This window comes from Lottia gigantea, assembly GCF_000327385.1.
Source record: "Lottia gigantea unplaced genomic scaffold LOTGIsca_26, whole genome shotgun sequence".
NCBI classification, from domain to species: Eukaryota; Metazoa; Mollusca; class Gastropoda; family Lottiidae; genus Lottia; species Lottia gigantea.
The window spans coordinates 3046312-3065260 of record NW_008708797.1 but is presented as its reverse complement, the minus strand read 5'-3'; the positions used below and the strand labels follow the sequence as shown (position 1 = coordinate 3065260).

Sequence of the window (18949 nt, the reverse complement as noted above, 5' to 3'; positions counted from 1 at the left end):
TCTTTGACTATTTTCTTTAAAAGGTCAACAACAATATGGGCGTGATAACAATGGCATTTTAGTGGTATCCCAATTAACTGACTATTGCAATCTGTATCGCATTCTAATTACTTTCTATACAGGCTAAGTTTGGGATAGAAGGAGTCAAAGCAGAAAGTCACTGAAATTGTACCAGACAATTATACGAAGGAAATGCCTCATCAAAGTTCTCAAGGTGTTGAAAAAATTATTATAATTGTGAATTTTACTTCAGTCACCATAAAAGTATGATTTATTTTGAGAGTGACTAGAATAATCGAACGATATAATTACAATTGTTGTCAATACGATTCCGCCACTTTGCCTTTTTCGTTCAAGAGAATTTGTACATTGTACAGATAACGGATAGCTTCAACATGTTTGTCGGTAATTTTGTCATAATATTTTTGGTAAGCAAATATAGATAAATGTACCCTAATGTTCATTTTCTGATTTTCTGGACCTTCTGAATGCGATACTTTTCGAAGTAAAAAAACGCTTGCACTTTCATATCACATACTAAAATATACATGGTAGGATTTCGGACTATTTGTAAATTATTGTAATTCATACAAGAAAGGGTAGCATGTACCCAATTTTATCTATAAAGCTATTCTTTGTGGTCACTTGACCAGACAAATTTTGACACAGTAACCGTTCGGTGACACCAGATAGACAATGATATTCGAAAGTCAGTTCAAGAAATTGAGTGTGTATTATGTAGGTAGATATAATAATATATAAATTATTATTGTGGTAGATAGAATTGGTTTATAAACAGTACGATAGTCAATGAACTGAATGATATCTTGGCCAATAATTTCTAAATATGTTTATTCATTAAGTTTAATGAGATGGATAGGTTGGAAGGTTAGAAGTTGTTTACTACCAGAGTTTACGACCAAAACTTCAAAAACAAAGATGGGTTACTCCTATACGTATCCTGCACGGCGTATCACAAGCCTGAAACATACTACAAGTATATGTCACTCTTGTTACAAACTGTATTTATATCGAAATAAATTATTTTCTACTCTTGGCATACCCTAAATTGCACTGATATAAAGTGTTTTCAATGGAAATATGAAATGTTTTACATTTGCAATATAAGATGTTTTACATTTGAAATATATAATATTTCGCATTTGCAACATTAAATGTTTTACATTTGAAATAGTAATTGAAATACTGTAGTTTACACCTGAAATATACTATAATTTACACTTAAAATATACTGCAGTTTACACCTGAAATATACTATAATTTACACTTGATTTTCACTATATTTTACACCTAAATAACACTATATTTTACACTTGAAATGTACTGTAGTTTACACCTGGAATATACTATAATTTACACTTAAAATATACTGCAGTTTACACCTGAAATATACTATAATTTACACTTAAAATATACTGCAGTTTACACCTGAAATATACTATAATTTACACTTGATTTACACCATATTTTACACCTAAAATACACTATATTTTACACTTGAAATACACTATATTTTACATCTGAAATATACTATAATTTACACTTGAAATACACTATATTTTACACCTAAAATACACTATATTTACACTTGAAATGCACTGCAGTTTACACCTGAAATATACTATAATTTAGACTTAAAATATACTGCAGTTTACACCTGAAATATACTATGATTTACACTTGATTTACACTATGTTTTACACCTAAATAACACTATATTTTACACTTGAAATGTACTGTAATTTACACCTGAAATATACTATAATTTACACTTAAAATATACTGCAGTTTACACCTGAAATGTACTATAATTTACACTTGATTTACACTATATTTTACACCTAAATAACACTATATTTTACACTTGAAATATACTGTAGTTTACACCTGAAATATACTATAATTTACACTTGAAATATACTGCAGTTTACACCTGAAATATACTATAATTTACACTTGATTTACACTATATTTTACACCTAAATAACACTATATTTTACACTTGAAATGTACTGTAGTTTACACCTGAAATATACTATAATTTACACTTAAAATATACTGCAGTTTACACCTGAAATATACTATAATTTACACTTGAAATATACTGCAGTTTACACCTGAAATATACTATAATTTACACTTGATTTACACTATATTTTACACCTAAATAACACTATATTTTACACTTGAAATGTACTGTAGTTTACACCTGAAATATACTATAATTTACACTTAAAATATACTGCAGTTTACACCTGAAATATACTATAATTTACACTTGAAATACACTATATTTTACACCTGAAATACACTATATTTTACACTTGAAATACACTATATTTTACACCTGAAATATAGTATAATTTACACTTGATTTACACTATATTTTACACCTTTAATACACTATATTTGACACTTGAAGACACTGTAGTTTACACCTGAAATATACTCTAGTTTACAATTGAAAATGACTTTTTAATGGAAAAACATATCTCCAAACCTCTTGCACTGCAATGGAGAAACGCTTTGCGCCGAGTTATGCTTTCATTTTTATGGCCAAGAGGAAGATTCTTAGATGCCTTTTTTTATCTCTTAGACAGAAACTGTTGTAAACTTTTGGGAACATTTCGAAATCTTTAATAATCCTTCCGTCAAGCTAACTGTAAATAATTCCGAAAAGGCGAAGCATTTCAACCTACTCAGTCATCCCATTGAAGATATTCTTGTCATGCCCATTGAAAAAGTTTCCTTATTAGTTTCTAGATCGACCAATTGCAAATTGTAGTACCTAACAATCAAATAGTACACTTTGTTGCAACCTATAATTCCACTGCCAAAAATGCTTCTCTGATTATCAAACGATATTACAGAGGAATTTCAAGATCAATTTACGAATATTTTCACTGAACGTTTGGTTAATGCTTTTAAGAGAAACAAAAATCTAAGTAATTTACTGCCATTAACTCTCTGAAACAATTATGTGTTTTAAACAATTTATTTTATTATTTGTTAGCATTGTATTTCAGTCTTTTTAGAAGTTACATTGTTGTAATTTCTTTTTGCACACATCGCAGAACATTGATAGTAGCATTTCAATTTAATCTTTCTTACTCAAATTGATAATTGATGTAAAAGAAGTATGTTCTTTTCTTGTGACTTTGTCCAGTGCTTCTATAACATCCAACACTGAAATATACTCTAGTTTACACCTGAAATATACTGTATTTTTTATATTTTACACGTGATTGAAGTACATTTTACGCTGGAAATAACAATATTCTACACTTGAATTATTCCTAGTTTACACATGAACATATATTTTATTTTACAATGTTGTACTTGAAATATATCATATTATACTTGAAATATATTGAATTTTATACTTGAAATATTATATATGTTATACTTGAAATTTGACACTTGATCTTGTTTCAATGCAGCTTAAAATATTTTATTTGCGATGAATATAGTTCAGTACGGTTCAGTAAATGACATCTGATAAATTGCTGAGTGTTTAGGCTCTTTTTATTTTACTGTCATGTTATTTTTGTCAAGTTAGTCGATCAAACATCTACTGGAGAGTCCAGGGCATTAAGAAACACAACCTGAAAAGTCATAATTTGGCCACTAAATTCCTAGTCAAGAAATATTCTTCATCAAATTTACTTTTGAAAAATGTTGCATGTATGTTCATTGATTAATGTTTTAGGCTTGCTTTTCGACCGAATGAATGTAGCTGTTTTTCACGTTCGGATTAAACTTTATACATGCTTCAATATCATAAATTCATTGAGAGCTATTGTTAGAAAATAAGTTAATGGCGAAAAAGACGGTTGACTCTGAGTTCACTGTCCTCTTCGCCCCATCACTTTCTGAAGGTAGCATTTTCTTGGGGAAAGTGGAGTATAGACATTAATTACCTTTTTTATTCCCCCCACACCCAATCACCACTTGTTACGAACATTATTATGATAAACAGTTTACAAATTGTAATCCAAAAGTTCACTTCGAAGTAGGATTGCCAAAAATGTTTTCTTTTCTTTTATTCAACTTTTCATATTAACTTTTAAACTTTTCACTTGAAGTCATTTGAGGTGATAAGCAGTCAAGGGTATGTTTCACTTGAAAAATTACACAATGGTAATAATCGAAGTACACAACGTACTTATGTTTTCTTCGCTTAGTCGAAGTTCAACGAATATGTCTATATGAATTGGACTATCAGCTTCAAAATAGTAATGATAATTTTAGATTTTGATGAAATGGTATGTACAGTATTTCTGTATTAGATCATTTTGATAACGAAGGTCTTTATTATGTCATAATTTTTAAATGACGTGAAGTTTATGACGCTATTATAATGTTATAATCATTAATATCACCCAAATATCATTAGAATCACAAATACGTGATTGCCCTGGAGCTGTAGCGGTACTTTTAAGAGTAGAGATATTGGGGAAAAGTCGAGGTCGCTTAAACCACTAAACAGAGGCAATGAGTTCATTATTTGAATGGACAATATTTTGTATTTTTTAGTAGCCCATAATCTACCAGGTTTCTAAAACTTTTGAAAATAAGACCCCCCCCATAACTACTTCAACTCCTTCCCCCACAGGGTGATAAAATTCGACATTTACATTCATTATCATATTTTGCATAATTTATGTTTTTTTGCGATGTCATGGTTCAGCATATTATTTTGAAAACCCTCCATAACTATACAGTGAAGAGAAAGTGATAAAACCATTGCTGCAGTGAATACATTTTTATTTAAATCCCTAAAGTCTATTTTGGGTGCGGATTTGTAAAATTCGGACACCTGAGAAAAGAACCTTCCCCGGGGGTGAGGTTAATGCCATGTATTTAAACATTACAATTTGTTAGTTTAGGACTGATTACGTTGATGACCTAAGGTTCAGAGTTCATCCGGCGACAATCAAAGCAAAAGTTCTTTATTTCAAAACCCACCCATTTCATGACGTCTTGTGACCTTATAAAGGAGGTTGTCGATTACGCCTGGAGTTCGAATGATAAAGAGGCGGGAAGACCCCAACTTTAATCTTCCTATAAAAACCTATCGTTTGATTGAAATCCAACCAAATATCATATATACCTCGTATAGTCAAGTCTCGTGGAACACTTCGCCAGAAACCTGATAAGACAGTTATTCCAGTTACAGTCATGGATATGTAAGTTTTTAAAATTTGTCATGTTTTAATTTTTTTTAATTCATTAATTTTGAATGTCGCCAATTGTTTTGACAAAAATATTTCGTGATAAATGGTTAAAAGTATTAATAATTAGTACTATAGAATAAAGTACATGTAATATTGAAAAAAAAAACAGTGAATAAATATTATTGGTTCGTCCGCAATAATACATGAGTTTATCATAAAAAATTTTAAACTCCTCAACTTGATGACAAATGATAGATCTGCCAGTTTAAGATTAGGCAGCTAAAATCTTCTTTAATTATAATCTGCATTATGTTGGTATGTTACATGATATTGAACAATTAGATAAAACCAAGTGAGTGATCTGCTTTAAATCCTTTATCTAGATTTAAAGTTACGTATAAAGATACACAAAAGCTATAAAACATGTACTGTATACAGAGGTCAAATTTTGCAGGTCATACATAACTTACAGCATTAGGAAAGATTGGGTGTTTTTCTATTCTTTACATTATTCTTATGTATGTGAGATATAAAAAGAAACCAATCAACAGCATATTTCGGGATTTAAAAAAAAGGAATGCTGTATGGTTTAAAATCTGAGAGCCCACTAATTCTTAGAATTGCTTTGAGATTCCAAATGCCATGGTTGACTGATATTACTTATTTCTGAAGTGATTTTGAGGAAGGATTTAAAATAAAACTTCTTTTTCAGGTCAAATGTTACAATATCAAACAATCTACCAACAGAAATCTTGAAATATTTGTCTCCTGCTATATCACCGACTGTCTTAATAGTGGTTTCGTGGAAACTATGGAATATTTATTATAATGTATCTAAAGACCCAACTTTATCACTGCCACTACCTCCTGGAAGTCTTGGTATTCCACTTCTGGGTGAAACTATTAGTTTTATCATATCGGTGAGTATATTAATCTTTGTACTATATTATTAGCCATTCAGAGAAAGTTATAATAGACAAATGTTTCAATAGACAAAATCCTTGTCCTAAAATACATGTACTCGCATTGTACCAAACTTCTATATTATTTCCATATTTGTTCATGCGTATATTTCACTGAGCTTAATAACATTCTTCTCTACCATGATGTCACAATGTCCTTCTGTTCATTTTCTAGGGTGCAAACTTCTTTAGAAGTAGGAAGAAATTTTATGGAGACATTTTTAAGACACACATCCTTGGAAATCCTACTATTAGAGTATCTGGACCTCAAAATGTTCGAACAATCTTAATGGGTGAAAATTCCTTGGTAACAACGTACTGGCCAACAAGTGTCCGTATGTTGATGGGAGACGGAGCAGTTTCTCATGCTGTTGGTGCCACTCATAAACTAAGAAGAAAAGCCTTATTGAAAGCCTTCAGCCACAATGCCTTATCGTCGTATGTACCAGTTATACAACAGGTTGTCCAACAATTTATCAGAAAGTGGTGCCATGAAGGTTATGTATTCGGTTATCCGGAATGTAAAAGAATGACCTTTAAAGTGGCGTGTCAAATATTAGTAGGGTTTGATATGGTACAGTCCGAACATCAGAAATTATTAACTGTATTTAGAGTGTTTCTTGATAATCTCTTCTCATTACCGCTGAATATACCTGGTACAGGTCTGTCAAAGGTATGTATATAAAGTTTAATTTTTCTTTTCGAATTTCACGAATTTACACCAGGCTGTTAACCATTTATAAATCCTTCCTAAAAATTTGATTAGTGGGTTATGTTTATACGCTAGTTAGGCCTACTACAGGCACAAAAGAGCAAACGATTGAAAAACGAATGCCTATTTACATTCCAAAGTATCTATTTTAGTGGAAAGTCATAATGTAGAAAACCGTTATCCACATTGAAATATCAATTTTGTATTGTTTTTTTTTTCAGGGAATGAAAGCGAGAAAAGTCTTACTAGCAAAAATCGAAGAGTGCATTAAAGATAAATATAAGAAATCTGGTGCTGATTTTAAAGATGCCATGATGTTAATGATGGATATGAGTGACGATGAAAAACTTAACTTGGAAGAGTTAAAAGATGTCGGGTTAGAGTTGTTGTTTGCTGGACATGCTACTTGTGCTAGCGCTGCAGCCTCCCTACTCTCTCAGCTAGCCAAAAATAAGAGTGTTGTAGATAAAATCGCTGGCGAGCTTCTTGAATATGGGTTAGATGAAGACACCAAAAAAATAACGTTAGATGATATCAATAAATTAACTTACGTATCAAATGTGGTTAAAGAAACATTACGAATATCACCACCGGTTGGTGCTGGGTTTAGAAAAGTTATCAAGTCTTTTGAACTGGATGTAAGTATATCAATTGTTATATTATCTTTGATCCCCAACCAATTAATTAAGTCAAGCTCTTTAAAAAGATCTGAAGAATCTACCATCACCGCCATGGAATTCTAGCATTCGAACTCGCGCATTCGAAATTGAATTTTTCTAGTATAAACACACCTGTATAACTGTTTGGCACTGTGGTTGGAGCTGATTCTTATGTCGAGGTTTCTTTAACTGCTAATATATGATAACCTATCCATTTGTTATAAATTTTAGGGATACCAAATACCAAAGGGTTGGACTCTAGCTTACAGTATAAGGGAGACACAAGAAGCTGCCGAGGTGTTTAATCATGGGGAAAAATTTGCTCCAGAAAGATGGAATAGCATTAAGGATGAAAAGTTTAGTTATTTACCGTTTGGTGGTGGTGGACGTGCTTGTGTTGGGAAAGAATTAGCTAAATTAGTGCTAAAAATATTCGCAATTGAACTATCCAGAAGTTGTAAATGGAGATTGTTAAACGAATCAGCCAAAATAAACTATTTACCAGTGCCACATGCCTCCGATGGTTTACCTATAGAATTCTCACAAATCATTACCAACAGACCTCGTGCTTTTACTTTTTAGACAATAATAATAACTACCTGCCAAATACTGCAAGACTGTTCAATAGCAAAGAATTCATTTCCAGTTGGAATCGTCCTATAGGGGCATTAACGCACAAGAATCCATAGAGTTCCAAGTGGAAAAAAGAAGTTTGCAATATGCTTTGAAATGGAGTATACCTGTCATAATAACATACACATGTCGTGGAGAAAATATCGAAATAAAGAAGACATTTACCGTTGTATTTTCGCCATTGTGTATCATAATGTACCTAGTCAATCATACTATCTAGAACTAGTTGTGTAATTTAATAATATAATAATTTTTATTTGAAATGTTCTTCACTAATAAACACGTCATCTTTTTAAAACAATGTCCATAAATGGGGCATCTTCTATCAAAATGTTAAGCTTTTGCGAACTGCATACTTATACCTTGACTGTAATAGCCACTAATTGAAATAGAGTATGCTTATACCACTGTCCTTAATGCATACTTCATGGTGTTGCCCGCCTTCATCAGCCCATATGGATGTAAAACTCCTTTTAATTTTTGCAATGGCCACAATTCTTGTATCACAGAACGCGGCGATTTGATTTGATTGTACGCCGGCAAATACAGCACCTTCGTGACCTCCGATTGACTGTATTAGCTGGATTAAAAAACATTCATGATACAAGAAAGTGACTATTGCAGTTAAGGCATGAGTAGGCTACGAAGTTCGTAACAGCTTGACATTGCGAAGATGAAATGGAGGAGGGGTGTCAAATTGTCCAAAGGAATGCGCCATTTTCTATTAGGCTATCTTTCTAAGTCAGGCTTTTCATTCACGTATTTTCTTCTGTGGGGCCCAGTAGACCCTAGGTCAGCGAATCTATAAATATCTACCCTAGGTAATACGTACTTTTATCAAAGTAAACCCAAATTGCAAAAATTCAATCTGAACTCTGCAGATGTCCTGAACACGGTCGCTATCTCATAGTACAAAGTTAGGTCATGACCTGTAAAGTATAATTGAAAAAGAATGTGAAGGTGTGGTCATGGCATCTCAATCAACATATGTTTCTATTCTTTCCAGTTTCCGATTGTTTATGGTTATATAATAGGCAAGGTGAAGATGGGGTCAAAATAGTCCAAATATTACAGTGGATTTCTAATAGGTCATCTCGTTTATTGATGTCATACCTTTTCTCAATCAACCAAATTTTCCCGCCAATTTAATCTTAAGCAATGCGCATGCACAACATATATTTCAGGATGGGTTTCTCTTGTTGATGATGACCGGGTCATGTTAAATGAAAGCTTGTTGTGATATGAGTTCAGATGAATGGAGAACTTTGAAAGGATTATGTCATTAATGTTTTTCAATCTCATTATAAAGTTAAGGTTGTACGTCACGTACTCAAAACGACCTTTCTCAGTTCAAGTGTCAAAGCCGGGTGAACCATGTGCCTCTGAAAGAAGCAATCAAAAATAACACCAGATTTTCGAGGCATACAATTTTTCAAAGATGTCAGTCTGTCTGATTTAAAAAGAAAAATATAACAGACCTACGCTTATGATATCTAGACTTATGGTTGTTACAGAATGATATGAATGTAGGCCTAACGTCATAGCCTAATTTGTTGATAATGTTGACCTAGTATTGAAGGTGTTGCGCGCGAAGCAATCATGCTTTTTCGTCGCAACACCTGATGGTAGGCTACTTCTCTTTGGAGGAGTCCACAACTATACATCTTTTACTCTGGGTTTTGTCATATTTTGGTCGATATTATGATTAACGGAATTGTCTTGCTAGTACGGATTTTAGTATGAAGAAGAGCAACGCATCGTGCCGTTTGCCAGACCACAAGCGGAACATTCACGGTAAACCGTTTGAAATTTTGCGTGCTCTGTTTCAATTTTCAATCGCAAGGATAAAAACGACATAAAGTAGGTCAGGTCAACCTATCCAAAACGCACAGAATGAAAAAGCTAAAGCCTACACAGATAAAACCAAACGATGTAACCTGTGTTTAACTGAAAACCATTCCATCATAAATGCCCCTTAGCACACGTCTTTAAACAAACGTTCCGAACGTATCTATTTCTACTTGTCCAAATTTAGTAGTGATAACTAGGCTGAAATAGGTCTATTTCTAAAGATCGCATAGCGTCAAACTCTGAGTAACATGTATCAGGTTCCGTTTTAATATTTATATGTCAATATATAATCATTTTATCAGTGATCCATTTTGTCAACACGTATTATTATGATTTGTCTGTAATCAAATATGAGTTCTGTCCCTTTCACCGTTAAACTCTTCAATGCATGACATTCTTCAAGATATAAAACTATCAATTACAAAAAAATGGCAATAATACTAACAAAAACAATAATAAAACAGACAATCGTTTGGCTTGTATCATGTTTGGAATGTGTGTATTTTGAACAACAACAAAAAAAACCCTTAGTTTGATGAACCATAATATATAAATTCCGTTCAGTTGATAAATACGGTGGCGTAAAATAGTTAGCTCCCTTACAGTTTTCCTACACGAAAATGTATCTTAAACAGATGATATTAAAAAGCAAGCATGCTAATAGTTTTTGCCGAATGAGTTCCGCACCAAAGACTAGCCTATCGCATACCATCGTTCTGGATTGACCAGAAAACGAACACCACAGATTTGATTTTTTAAGAAAACCACGTACAATCTCCTCGAAGCACTGTTTATTAGGGCAGTGGCTATTTACCACTGGCGTAGTAAGCGTTGTAAATAGTCATAAGTATTCTTACAGCTATTTAAAAATTAGTCATGATTTCATATTCCCTTCGGGAAAAATTTCTTAAAACTACTAAATATTCAAAATAACGGTTTTGCAATCAAATACTCATCATGTTCATCAAAAATTCCCTTTTTGAAAAAAAAAATATCTTTGTGTTTGTTTACAAATAAATGTCAAGGCCGATTGTGAAGAGTTCACGGTTCAAGGCTGAATACTTCTCAATTCAAACCTAAACCAATCTAAAAAAAGTTTCGCGTTGTGTGAAATTTGGTGTAGCCTGCATTTATTTGTTCTTTCGGCAATAGATCTTTATTACAAATTAGTCAAAATTTACTTTTAACCTTGATGAATTGGAAAGCAGGCTTATTACAAGTATATCTATTCAAAATCAATTCAGGACTAATCTTCCCAAATCGATTAATTGTAAGGGTATTTTGTTCGAGAATTAGTTTTGAAAATAAATTCCTGCATTTTATGCAATTTGTCTCCTAGTATTATATTAATACGTTTTTACAAGTAGCTACAGTGGCGTATTTAGAGGGTAGTGCCCTCGAAAAGCCAAAAAGAGGTGCCCCTCACCCCCGTCAATGAAATCTTGGCTACTCCACTGAGTAAGTAATGTATATTTCCACAAAAATTGTAATCTTGGGTCATATTGATATTAGTGTGACTTGAGAATAAAAATCCCCAAAAAGCGCAGGCCTAGATCCGCTATCATGTGACTAAAAAAGTGACTTTTAGTCTTTCATTAAACAATTTGTCGTCCAGAAACTTGCCTTCACTACCACGTGTTGTTTCTCTAAACGATTCTACATTTCTTAGTGTCCAGAATTAACATGAACTTCGAAACAAACAAATAATCAACTCGATGAATGCAGCATGGAACAATTTTATTGCGACCAGGACAAATATTTTTTTTTAAAGGGACAGTTTCTCCAATTTTTTGACCAGTCATACTCATAGTCTCAGAAACAGGATTGTTTTAGCTAAGCCAATCAGTAATATTGTTCACAGCTCACCGTCAAAATTTGAGCCTTCAAATGTGTCAGAATTATCCGTGTTTGACTGTAGTATACAGAAGAGGTCAGTAATTATACAAATATTGACAGTGTTTGACTGTAGTTTGTAGTAGAGGTCAGTAATGATACAGATAATGACAGTGTTTGACTTTAGTTTGTAGTAGAGGTCAGTAATAATACAGATATTAATACTGTTTGACTATAGTATGTAGACTAGGTCAGTAACGATACAGATATTTACAATGTTTGACTGTAGTTTGTAGTAGAGGTTAGTAATGATACATATATTGACAGTGTTTGACTGTGGTATACAGATGGAGTCAGTAATGATACAGATAATGACAGTGTTTGACTTTAGTTTGTAGTAGAGGTCAGTAATAATACAGATATTGATACTGTTTGACTGTAGTATGTAGACTAGGTCAGTAATGATACTGATATTGATAGTGTTTGTCTGTAGTGTATAGTAGAGGTTAGTATTGATACAGTTAATGATAGTGAACCAGAAACCAATACCAGTCTTAGACCAATATGTGTCCAGGCAAGTGGGTTTGCTGAGGAGGACGTCATCCACGCATTTGGTCTTATAGGGATGTCAGATACTATTTCATCATAACCATCTCCTGGTATAACCATCACCGGATGCAATATATCCTAGTGGCGCAGTCTAGTAGCGGTATCTACCCCAAGGTGTAATAAAGGTGGTAAGGTGGCGATCCTCTTGGCGGATTGGAACGCTATGGTACCCATTCCATCGAACACGTTCTTCTTTTTTCCATGTGGTACTGATCTGGCCTGATGAAATGCTGAAGGTGTGTGATGTGTTTCTCGAGTAGCGTGAGAATTGAGAGGTTGAAAGTCAACTCTGCGAAGTGACTTTCCGTTTTTCTTCGCACATATTACCATTCTGTGGCACCAATTAACGAGTTCACCAATTGGGACTGGTTAGAGGACAACGTACCATCCTTAAGTCCAGCCTTAACTCATCCTGGAGTTGAACTGTTAGGGGGTATGGTGAGCAATGGGGGTAACATTTGGATCTACCATTAACTGAATGGGTGGGCCGTCCATTAGAGGCAGGGGATGATGTTCACACGTGTTGAATGGGCTGGATTTATAGTAGTCGAGCAGGAACTGTTGAAGCTTCTCACGATTTGCAGGATATGGCAATTTGTTTGGTGGCGGTGGTGGTCTTTGATGTGGGTTGCATGAACAAATGGTTGACAAGCTACTGGTGGCAGAGTTGCAGTCATCAGCGTCTGTTGGCTTTGCCCCTGTTGGTGTATGACCTGTTCGCTCGTCATGAACTTCCCCCACAGTAGGAAAGTTTACTGATATAATTTGGAGGGCGATATAGGCCTCTCTGCTGATGAATAATCAGTCGGATGAGTCAGTCACATACGTCTGCTGTCGGGTTTCAATACGCTGGCCTTGTTCATCTGTGCCTGAAAGACGGAGAATTGTTGCACCTAGTATCCTAATGTCTCGGTTATTAGCCCTGTGCATTTTCGTTGTCACAGGGATGAGATCAGATTTTTGCAAACCGAGGTGGTAGATCACTTTAATTCCTGCGAGACAGCTTTGATATCCGGTATCGGCCATGTTGTGTTAGTCTGTGTCTTTGGTGAATCCAAACGTTTCGTAATCCCTTAACTCTGACAGTCAATGGAATGAATGGCTGTGGCCTTGAACCTTTCCTAATCCATGTGCTAGACAGATGATCATTTATGTGATGGTCGATGGCGATTGGTTTTCTAAATCGAGGTTGTCTAGAGGGTGTAATTGAGCACAAGGCGTCAAACACAGCACCTTCGAAGGGGTATCTACACCCTGTGGCTTTTCATTGCTTCGGCAGACGCTCTCCATATGATGGTCGCGGTTGCACTTTAAACATTTGTGTACGTAAGCAGGGCACAAAGTTTTACGAATTCGAGTCAGAGCATTTTTTCCATGGCCTGTCTTCCCACAATATGAACAAAGATTTTGTTTTTCTGTAATACATTTGACATAACCTATGTTCACTATAATTATAAACAGTGTAGGTCATGGTCAGTTTTTTTACCCCTTGTGGGAAAAAGGGACAAATTTTGGGGGGTAACTGACCCCATCATTCCACTAGAATTTTTTGTCAGTTTTTATCCCATTATGATCCAAGTTGGTTGAGCCTCACAGATATTTGAAATATGCTTTTAGGGTAAAAATATTTTACCCCTTTGTTACAAAATGGAGTAATTTTGGGGGCCAGCTGACCCCCCTTTCCACCAAGATATTTTGTCGGTTTTTGTGTTTTTTATCTTCTCATGAAATGTTTCATGACATGTGTAGCTTTTGGGGTAAAATTGACCCATGTTGGGTGACTTTTTAGGGGCAGCTGACCCCACAAACCCCCCAAAATATTTTGTCAGTTCATATTGTTTTGAGTTTTGAATATATTTGTAGTAACATAACCAATGTATTAACTATGTAGCTTGAATGTTAAAATAAACCTCTTTCAAGGGTTTTTTTGACATACCCTAGGGGCAACACAAACATCTCATAACTAAATTAGAATTTCGGGCAATCTCAGATAACCCCCCCCCCCCCCCCCCCTTTCGGACGTAAACCTGGCTCCGCCACTGTATATAGTAACGAAATTGAATGTTTCTTTCCCGTTCTGAAGTTGTCTCTTCAAAGTGCTGCAGAAGAACCATCCCCAACTTCGTCCATGGTTTTCTTTTTAATTAGTTGTTTATTAGCTGGTATAGTAACTTTAATGCTATATTTTCGAATCATGTCTCTAATTTCATTGGCCGACAAGTTATTTTTTGTTCAGGTCTACATTATAACTTTTGTCATTTTACATATACATTACTACGCCTATAACTATTTTAGTCCCTATGATAACCATACATTATGTAGATGTAGGGTTACAGTTAGGGCTATATATATATATATGCTTTGCCCGAGGGAATGTATGACATACGAAATAAGGGTTACGATAATATCCTTTTTCATCTTTTAACCCTTTTCGAGATAAAGTTCTATCTGTGATTAAATCTTATTACTTGATAAACGGTTTATTAGCCGCTGGCATTGTCTCTACTCAAACTATATATATATATATATTTATTGAACCTTGGCTTTAAAATAACACTTCAAGGATTTCGAACAACAGGTTACATTTTCTTCACGAGGTAAGTGTCATACATGTCTAACATATATCATTTTTCGTCCAATTTCGGATGTCTGTCGTGACCCTTTAATGATTTACTTATATGATCTATGGAATATTAAAACAGAACCTAAATCATGTAATTGGTAACATTTGTTTTTTATATTTCTCATAAATCTCTCTGCAATAATATATTTGGCACTATTTTGACAGTGAGAATATTTTATTATTGTAAATGTGCAAATATACATTTATTGGTCTATCGTGTCTTATTTTGTTGATTAAACACTTATTAAAAAAAACAGGTAAATACGTTTAAAATATTGATATCACACGACAGCAAAATCCATCAGATTTGCCAATATACACACTGCAAGTCACTATTGAAAGATGTCCTTCTACAATTGTATTAAAATTCATAATATTGAGTAAAGATATTTTCGATCGATATGATGAATTAACAATCAAGGAATTATATGAATAACCCACTTTAGTCTGCTATCAAATTGTGCATTATATACGTGACCTTTGTCTTTAATAAGTTTGGCGTGTATATGCTATATGATTTCCTGTATACAATATTAACTATTAGAGGTATACAGCATGAAATGTATTTTTTCTACATTAATCTTTCATTTCTATACTTATAGGACAAACAAGCTGTTACTGACAATTTACTGGATTTAGCGAATCGATTTTTACACATAGAGTTATGTTTGATGATTTACTCCAGTGAAAAGTGAAATAGCAAAAGGACAATGATGGATGGTGGTAAAATTGCTCATTTTTTAATTCGCAGCATCTTTGTTTGTAATGGCTTCTATTATTTGCAACATTTCTTTTTACGCAGAAGACACCTTTTGCTTCCGTCATTGCCAGCTATAACGTCTTTGTTAACAGGAATTGGGTTTAATATTTTAGTTCTGTATGACTTAGTGTTAACAGGTCTACCTGAAGGAATTGATGAACCTTTCTTAGTGCAATATCAACAATTCTCGGAGATTTTAGTAACGTTGGTGTTAGGAAGTTATCTGTTACGTTACGTGGGCGATCCGGCATTTAATCTTGGAATTCAATGGACAATTTCGATAGTTATACTTACTGTTGCAACCAATATTTACATGATAGTACGGTGTATTAAAATAATATCAACATCAGTAGTGTTCAAAGATGATACACAATACCTGATATATACACAGACTACCAGTAACACCAACCTTGTCATATATCTGTGTATTATTTTACCACAATATATAGCAGTGGTCTCTATTTTATATTACATTAATAATCCTTCAGGTAAGTTACTTATATATTCTCATAAACATATTTATTTAGACTTATTCCTGTTTTCGTTTGCATATGTCTAAGGAATTTTTTTCATAGAGATTATATTATATAATATGCTAATATATCTTATAATGGATATCTCAATTTGTCAACACTTTTGTTTGTAACAAGATGCCTATAAACTTAGATTTTAATTTTTAAATTGTACATTGAAGCGTTGTGTTTTTTTTAATTGAGTTTTTATTATATAATATTTATTATAATATTTTGTGTTTAGTGTATTCCCTTACTGTAAAAATATCACATTGGTCACCCGGTTCACTCTTTAAAACGATTAAGACTACGTACATTTTACCTACTTTCTAAAACTTATCATTTTACTTTACATAATATATTCGTTAGTCATGTGAAATGCTTAATTGTTCTGAAAATGCATGAAATATTTAGGAATTTTTACATATAAAAATATATATAAAGATATTGATTACATTCTATTTCTTTTCCAGAAAAAGAGAAAAAACTCCAAGATAGTAAAGAAAACCTCTCAGTTACCAATGGATGTGAAACCTGTTCTGTATTTGACTTTTATTACCAGTTGAATATTATATATATGGGCATAGTGATAACCATTGTTAAACCAATTTTATACTTGTATTCAAATAATTCCGATTGTGATAGAACTAACGAATTCCTAATCGTACCCCCATTTGTAGCTGTTACAGTGTTGTTTGTTGGACACCAAATATCAAACATTGCAGCCATTAAAACCAGAACTATTCAAAGTGAACCAGTATTTCATATTGATTATAAGAAAACCATACCATGACATGTTTTGTCATATTTCTAAGCCTAAATAGCATGTAACAGTTGTTGTATATACACGAAAAATATGTTGCCGAAATTTATTGAAATCTATCTGGATATTTAATTAAAGTTAACGAAGGGCACTGTTAAACTTAGTCTTATACGCTTTAAAGGGACAGATGCGCCATTTTTTTTTAGACCAAGTATACTTTAGTCTCAGAAACGGGAATTTTTTAGCTGAACCAATCAGAAATAGTGCTCACTGTCGAAATTTGAGCCTTCAAATCCATCTGTCCAGAATTATCCGCGATTGAATGACGACTTGTCAATTTAAGATAGGCCTGCCTTGTGATATATAGAAAAGACGTATATAGAAATATTAAGTAAAATTCCTAGTTTAGAGTACTTTTAACGGAATTGTGCGATTTTCGAACATTTCTAGTACTTCTGGAGACTATGTACATATATTCACAGCTAAAATCAATCCACCAAAATGGGGCATCTGTCCCTTTAATGTGATCTTATATTCCCATATTCCTTTAGCTGAAAACTATAATATAAGCTATAGTGTGGCGGTGTTTATAGTCTAATAGGTCTATCTATTTCCAGTACTTTTTTTGTTTTTTGAATGGCATTTGTCTATTTTTTATTCAAAGTTTATAATAAAGTCCATAAAAAAAATATGAGCAAAACAACTGTTTTGAGGTGCTAGTCATTTTTTGTTTTGTTTTTGGTTTTTTGAAAAAAGAACATGTCAAAACGCCAATTATCACTACTGTTGATTGTAATGACTTGTCTTTTCATAATTCAATACCGATTGTAGTTCAACCTTGCTCAATCTGTTTCTCCACTGTGAGATCTGCTAAAAATACAAAAATGAATATGTTTTTATTTATTTATCAATATGCAATACAGTATATACAGAATGTTCCATGTGCATAGTCAGTCATTCACATCATAATATACATGTAATTTCTTATAAAAATAATTTGTATCTTCATTATACACAACCATAATTATATACAATTTTCTTATCTTGTTATGACATTTTATGTTACATGACAGTACAAATCTTTAGATATAATATATAATATTGTTATTCCTTTTTTACTTTGGAATTCTGAGTTTGAAGATTTCTGTTGAACATAGGACTAAATATACTTAAGTTGGAAAGGTGAATAAATAAAATTGTACTCAAACATGTAACCACACATCCATGAATCTCAGTTTTATTTTTTTTGATAGTAAACTAACATATTATGGCAAGAATGTAAGTTCTAGCAAAAATACTTTTGCATCAAATATCATGTTTAATATTTGAATGTTTGGTATATTTTCTACACTAGCTGCAAAACATACTTCATTTGGTTTATGACCTAAAAATGCATTTGGCGACATTTGCTTTTCAAAAATAACTTAAAGAGAATTCTAAAATCATAATTTATTATCAAACACGAACTGGGATGAAAATAATTGTTGAAACATGAACTCACTAATCCTTCAGAAAAACAAAAGCAAAGGATGCTTAAAGGGATAGTCAGAATTCAAATATGAGGGGCTTATTATACATGATACTATATCATAATGCTTTGTATAGTTTCTATCTGTTAAACTAATAATCGTAGAACTGATTAAAACATTAATTAGAGATGACTGTATAAGATAAGCATTGTTGTTCGGGACAATAATTTTGAGGATAAAGACTAATGCAAAGAATCTGTTGTTTTGATTTGTGACTAGTGACAGATTTTTGATCAGAAATATAAACATTGACTTTAATTGTGGGTTTTTTTTATATGAAAGAAAACAATTTAAAAGGAAATATT

At 33.0% G+C, this 18949-nt stretch overlaps 2 protein-coding genes across 2 annotated transcripts; both read left to right on the top strand.

The window, feature by feature from the left end:
- Positions 1-5174: 5174 nt before the first annotated feature.
- Positions 5175-8461, top strand: LOTGIDRAFT_189041 (hypothetical protein). Its single transcript, XM_009056108.1, has 5 exons — positions 5175-5210; positions 5911-6118; positions 6336-6833; positions 7094-7510; positions 7763-8461. The coding sequence occupies exons 1-5, from the start codon at positions 5203-5205 to the stop codon at positions 8111-8113; spliced, it is 1482 nt and encodes a 493-aa protein (XP_009054356.1). The 5' UTR covers positions 5175-5202; the 3' UTR covers positions 8114-8461.
- Positions 8462-15025: 6564 nt separating this feature from the next.
- On the top strand, positions 15026-17796 carry LOTGIDRAFT_232237 (hypothetical protein). The gene is made up of 3 exons (XM_009056107.1): positions 15026-15054; positions 15683-16328; positions 16826-17796. The coding sequence occupies exons 2-3, from the start codon at positions 15791-15793 to the stop codon at positions 17143-17145; spliced, it is 858 nt and encodes a 285-aa protein (XP_009054355.1). The 5' UTR covers positions 15026-15054; positions 15683-15790; the 3' UTR covers positions 17146-17796.
- Positions 17797-18949: the final 1153 nt, after the last annotated feature.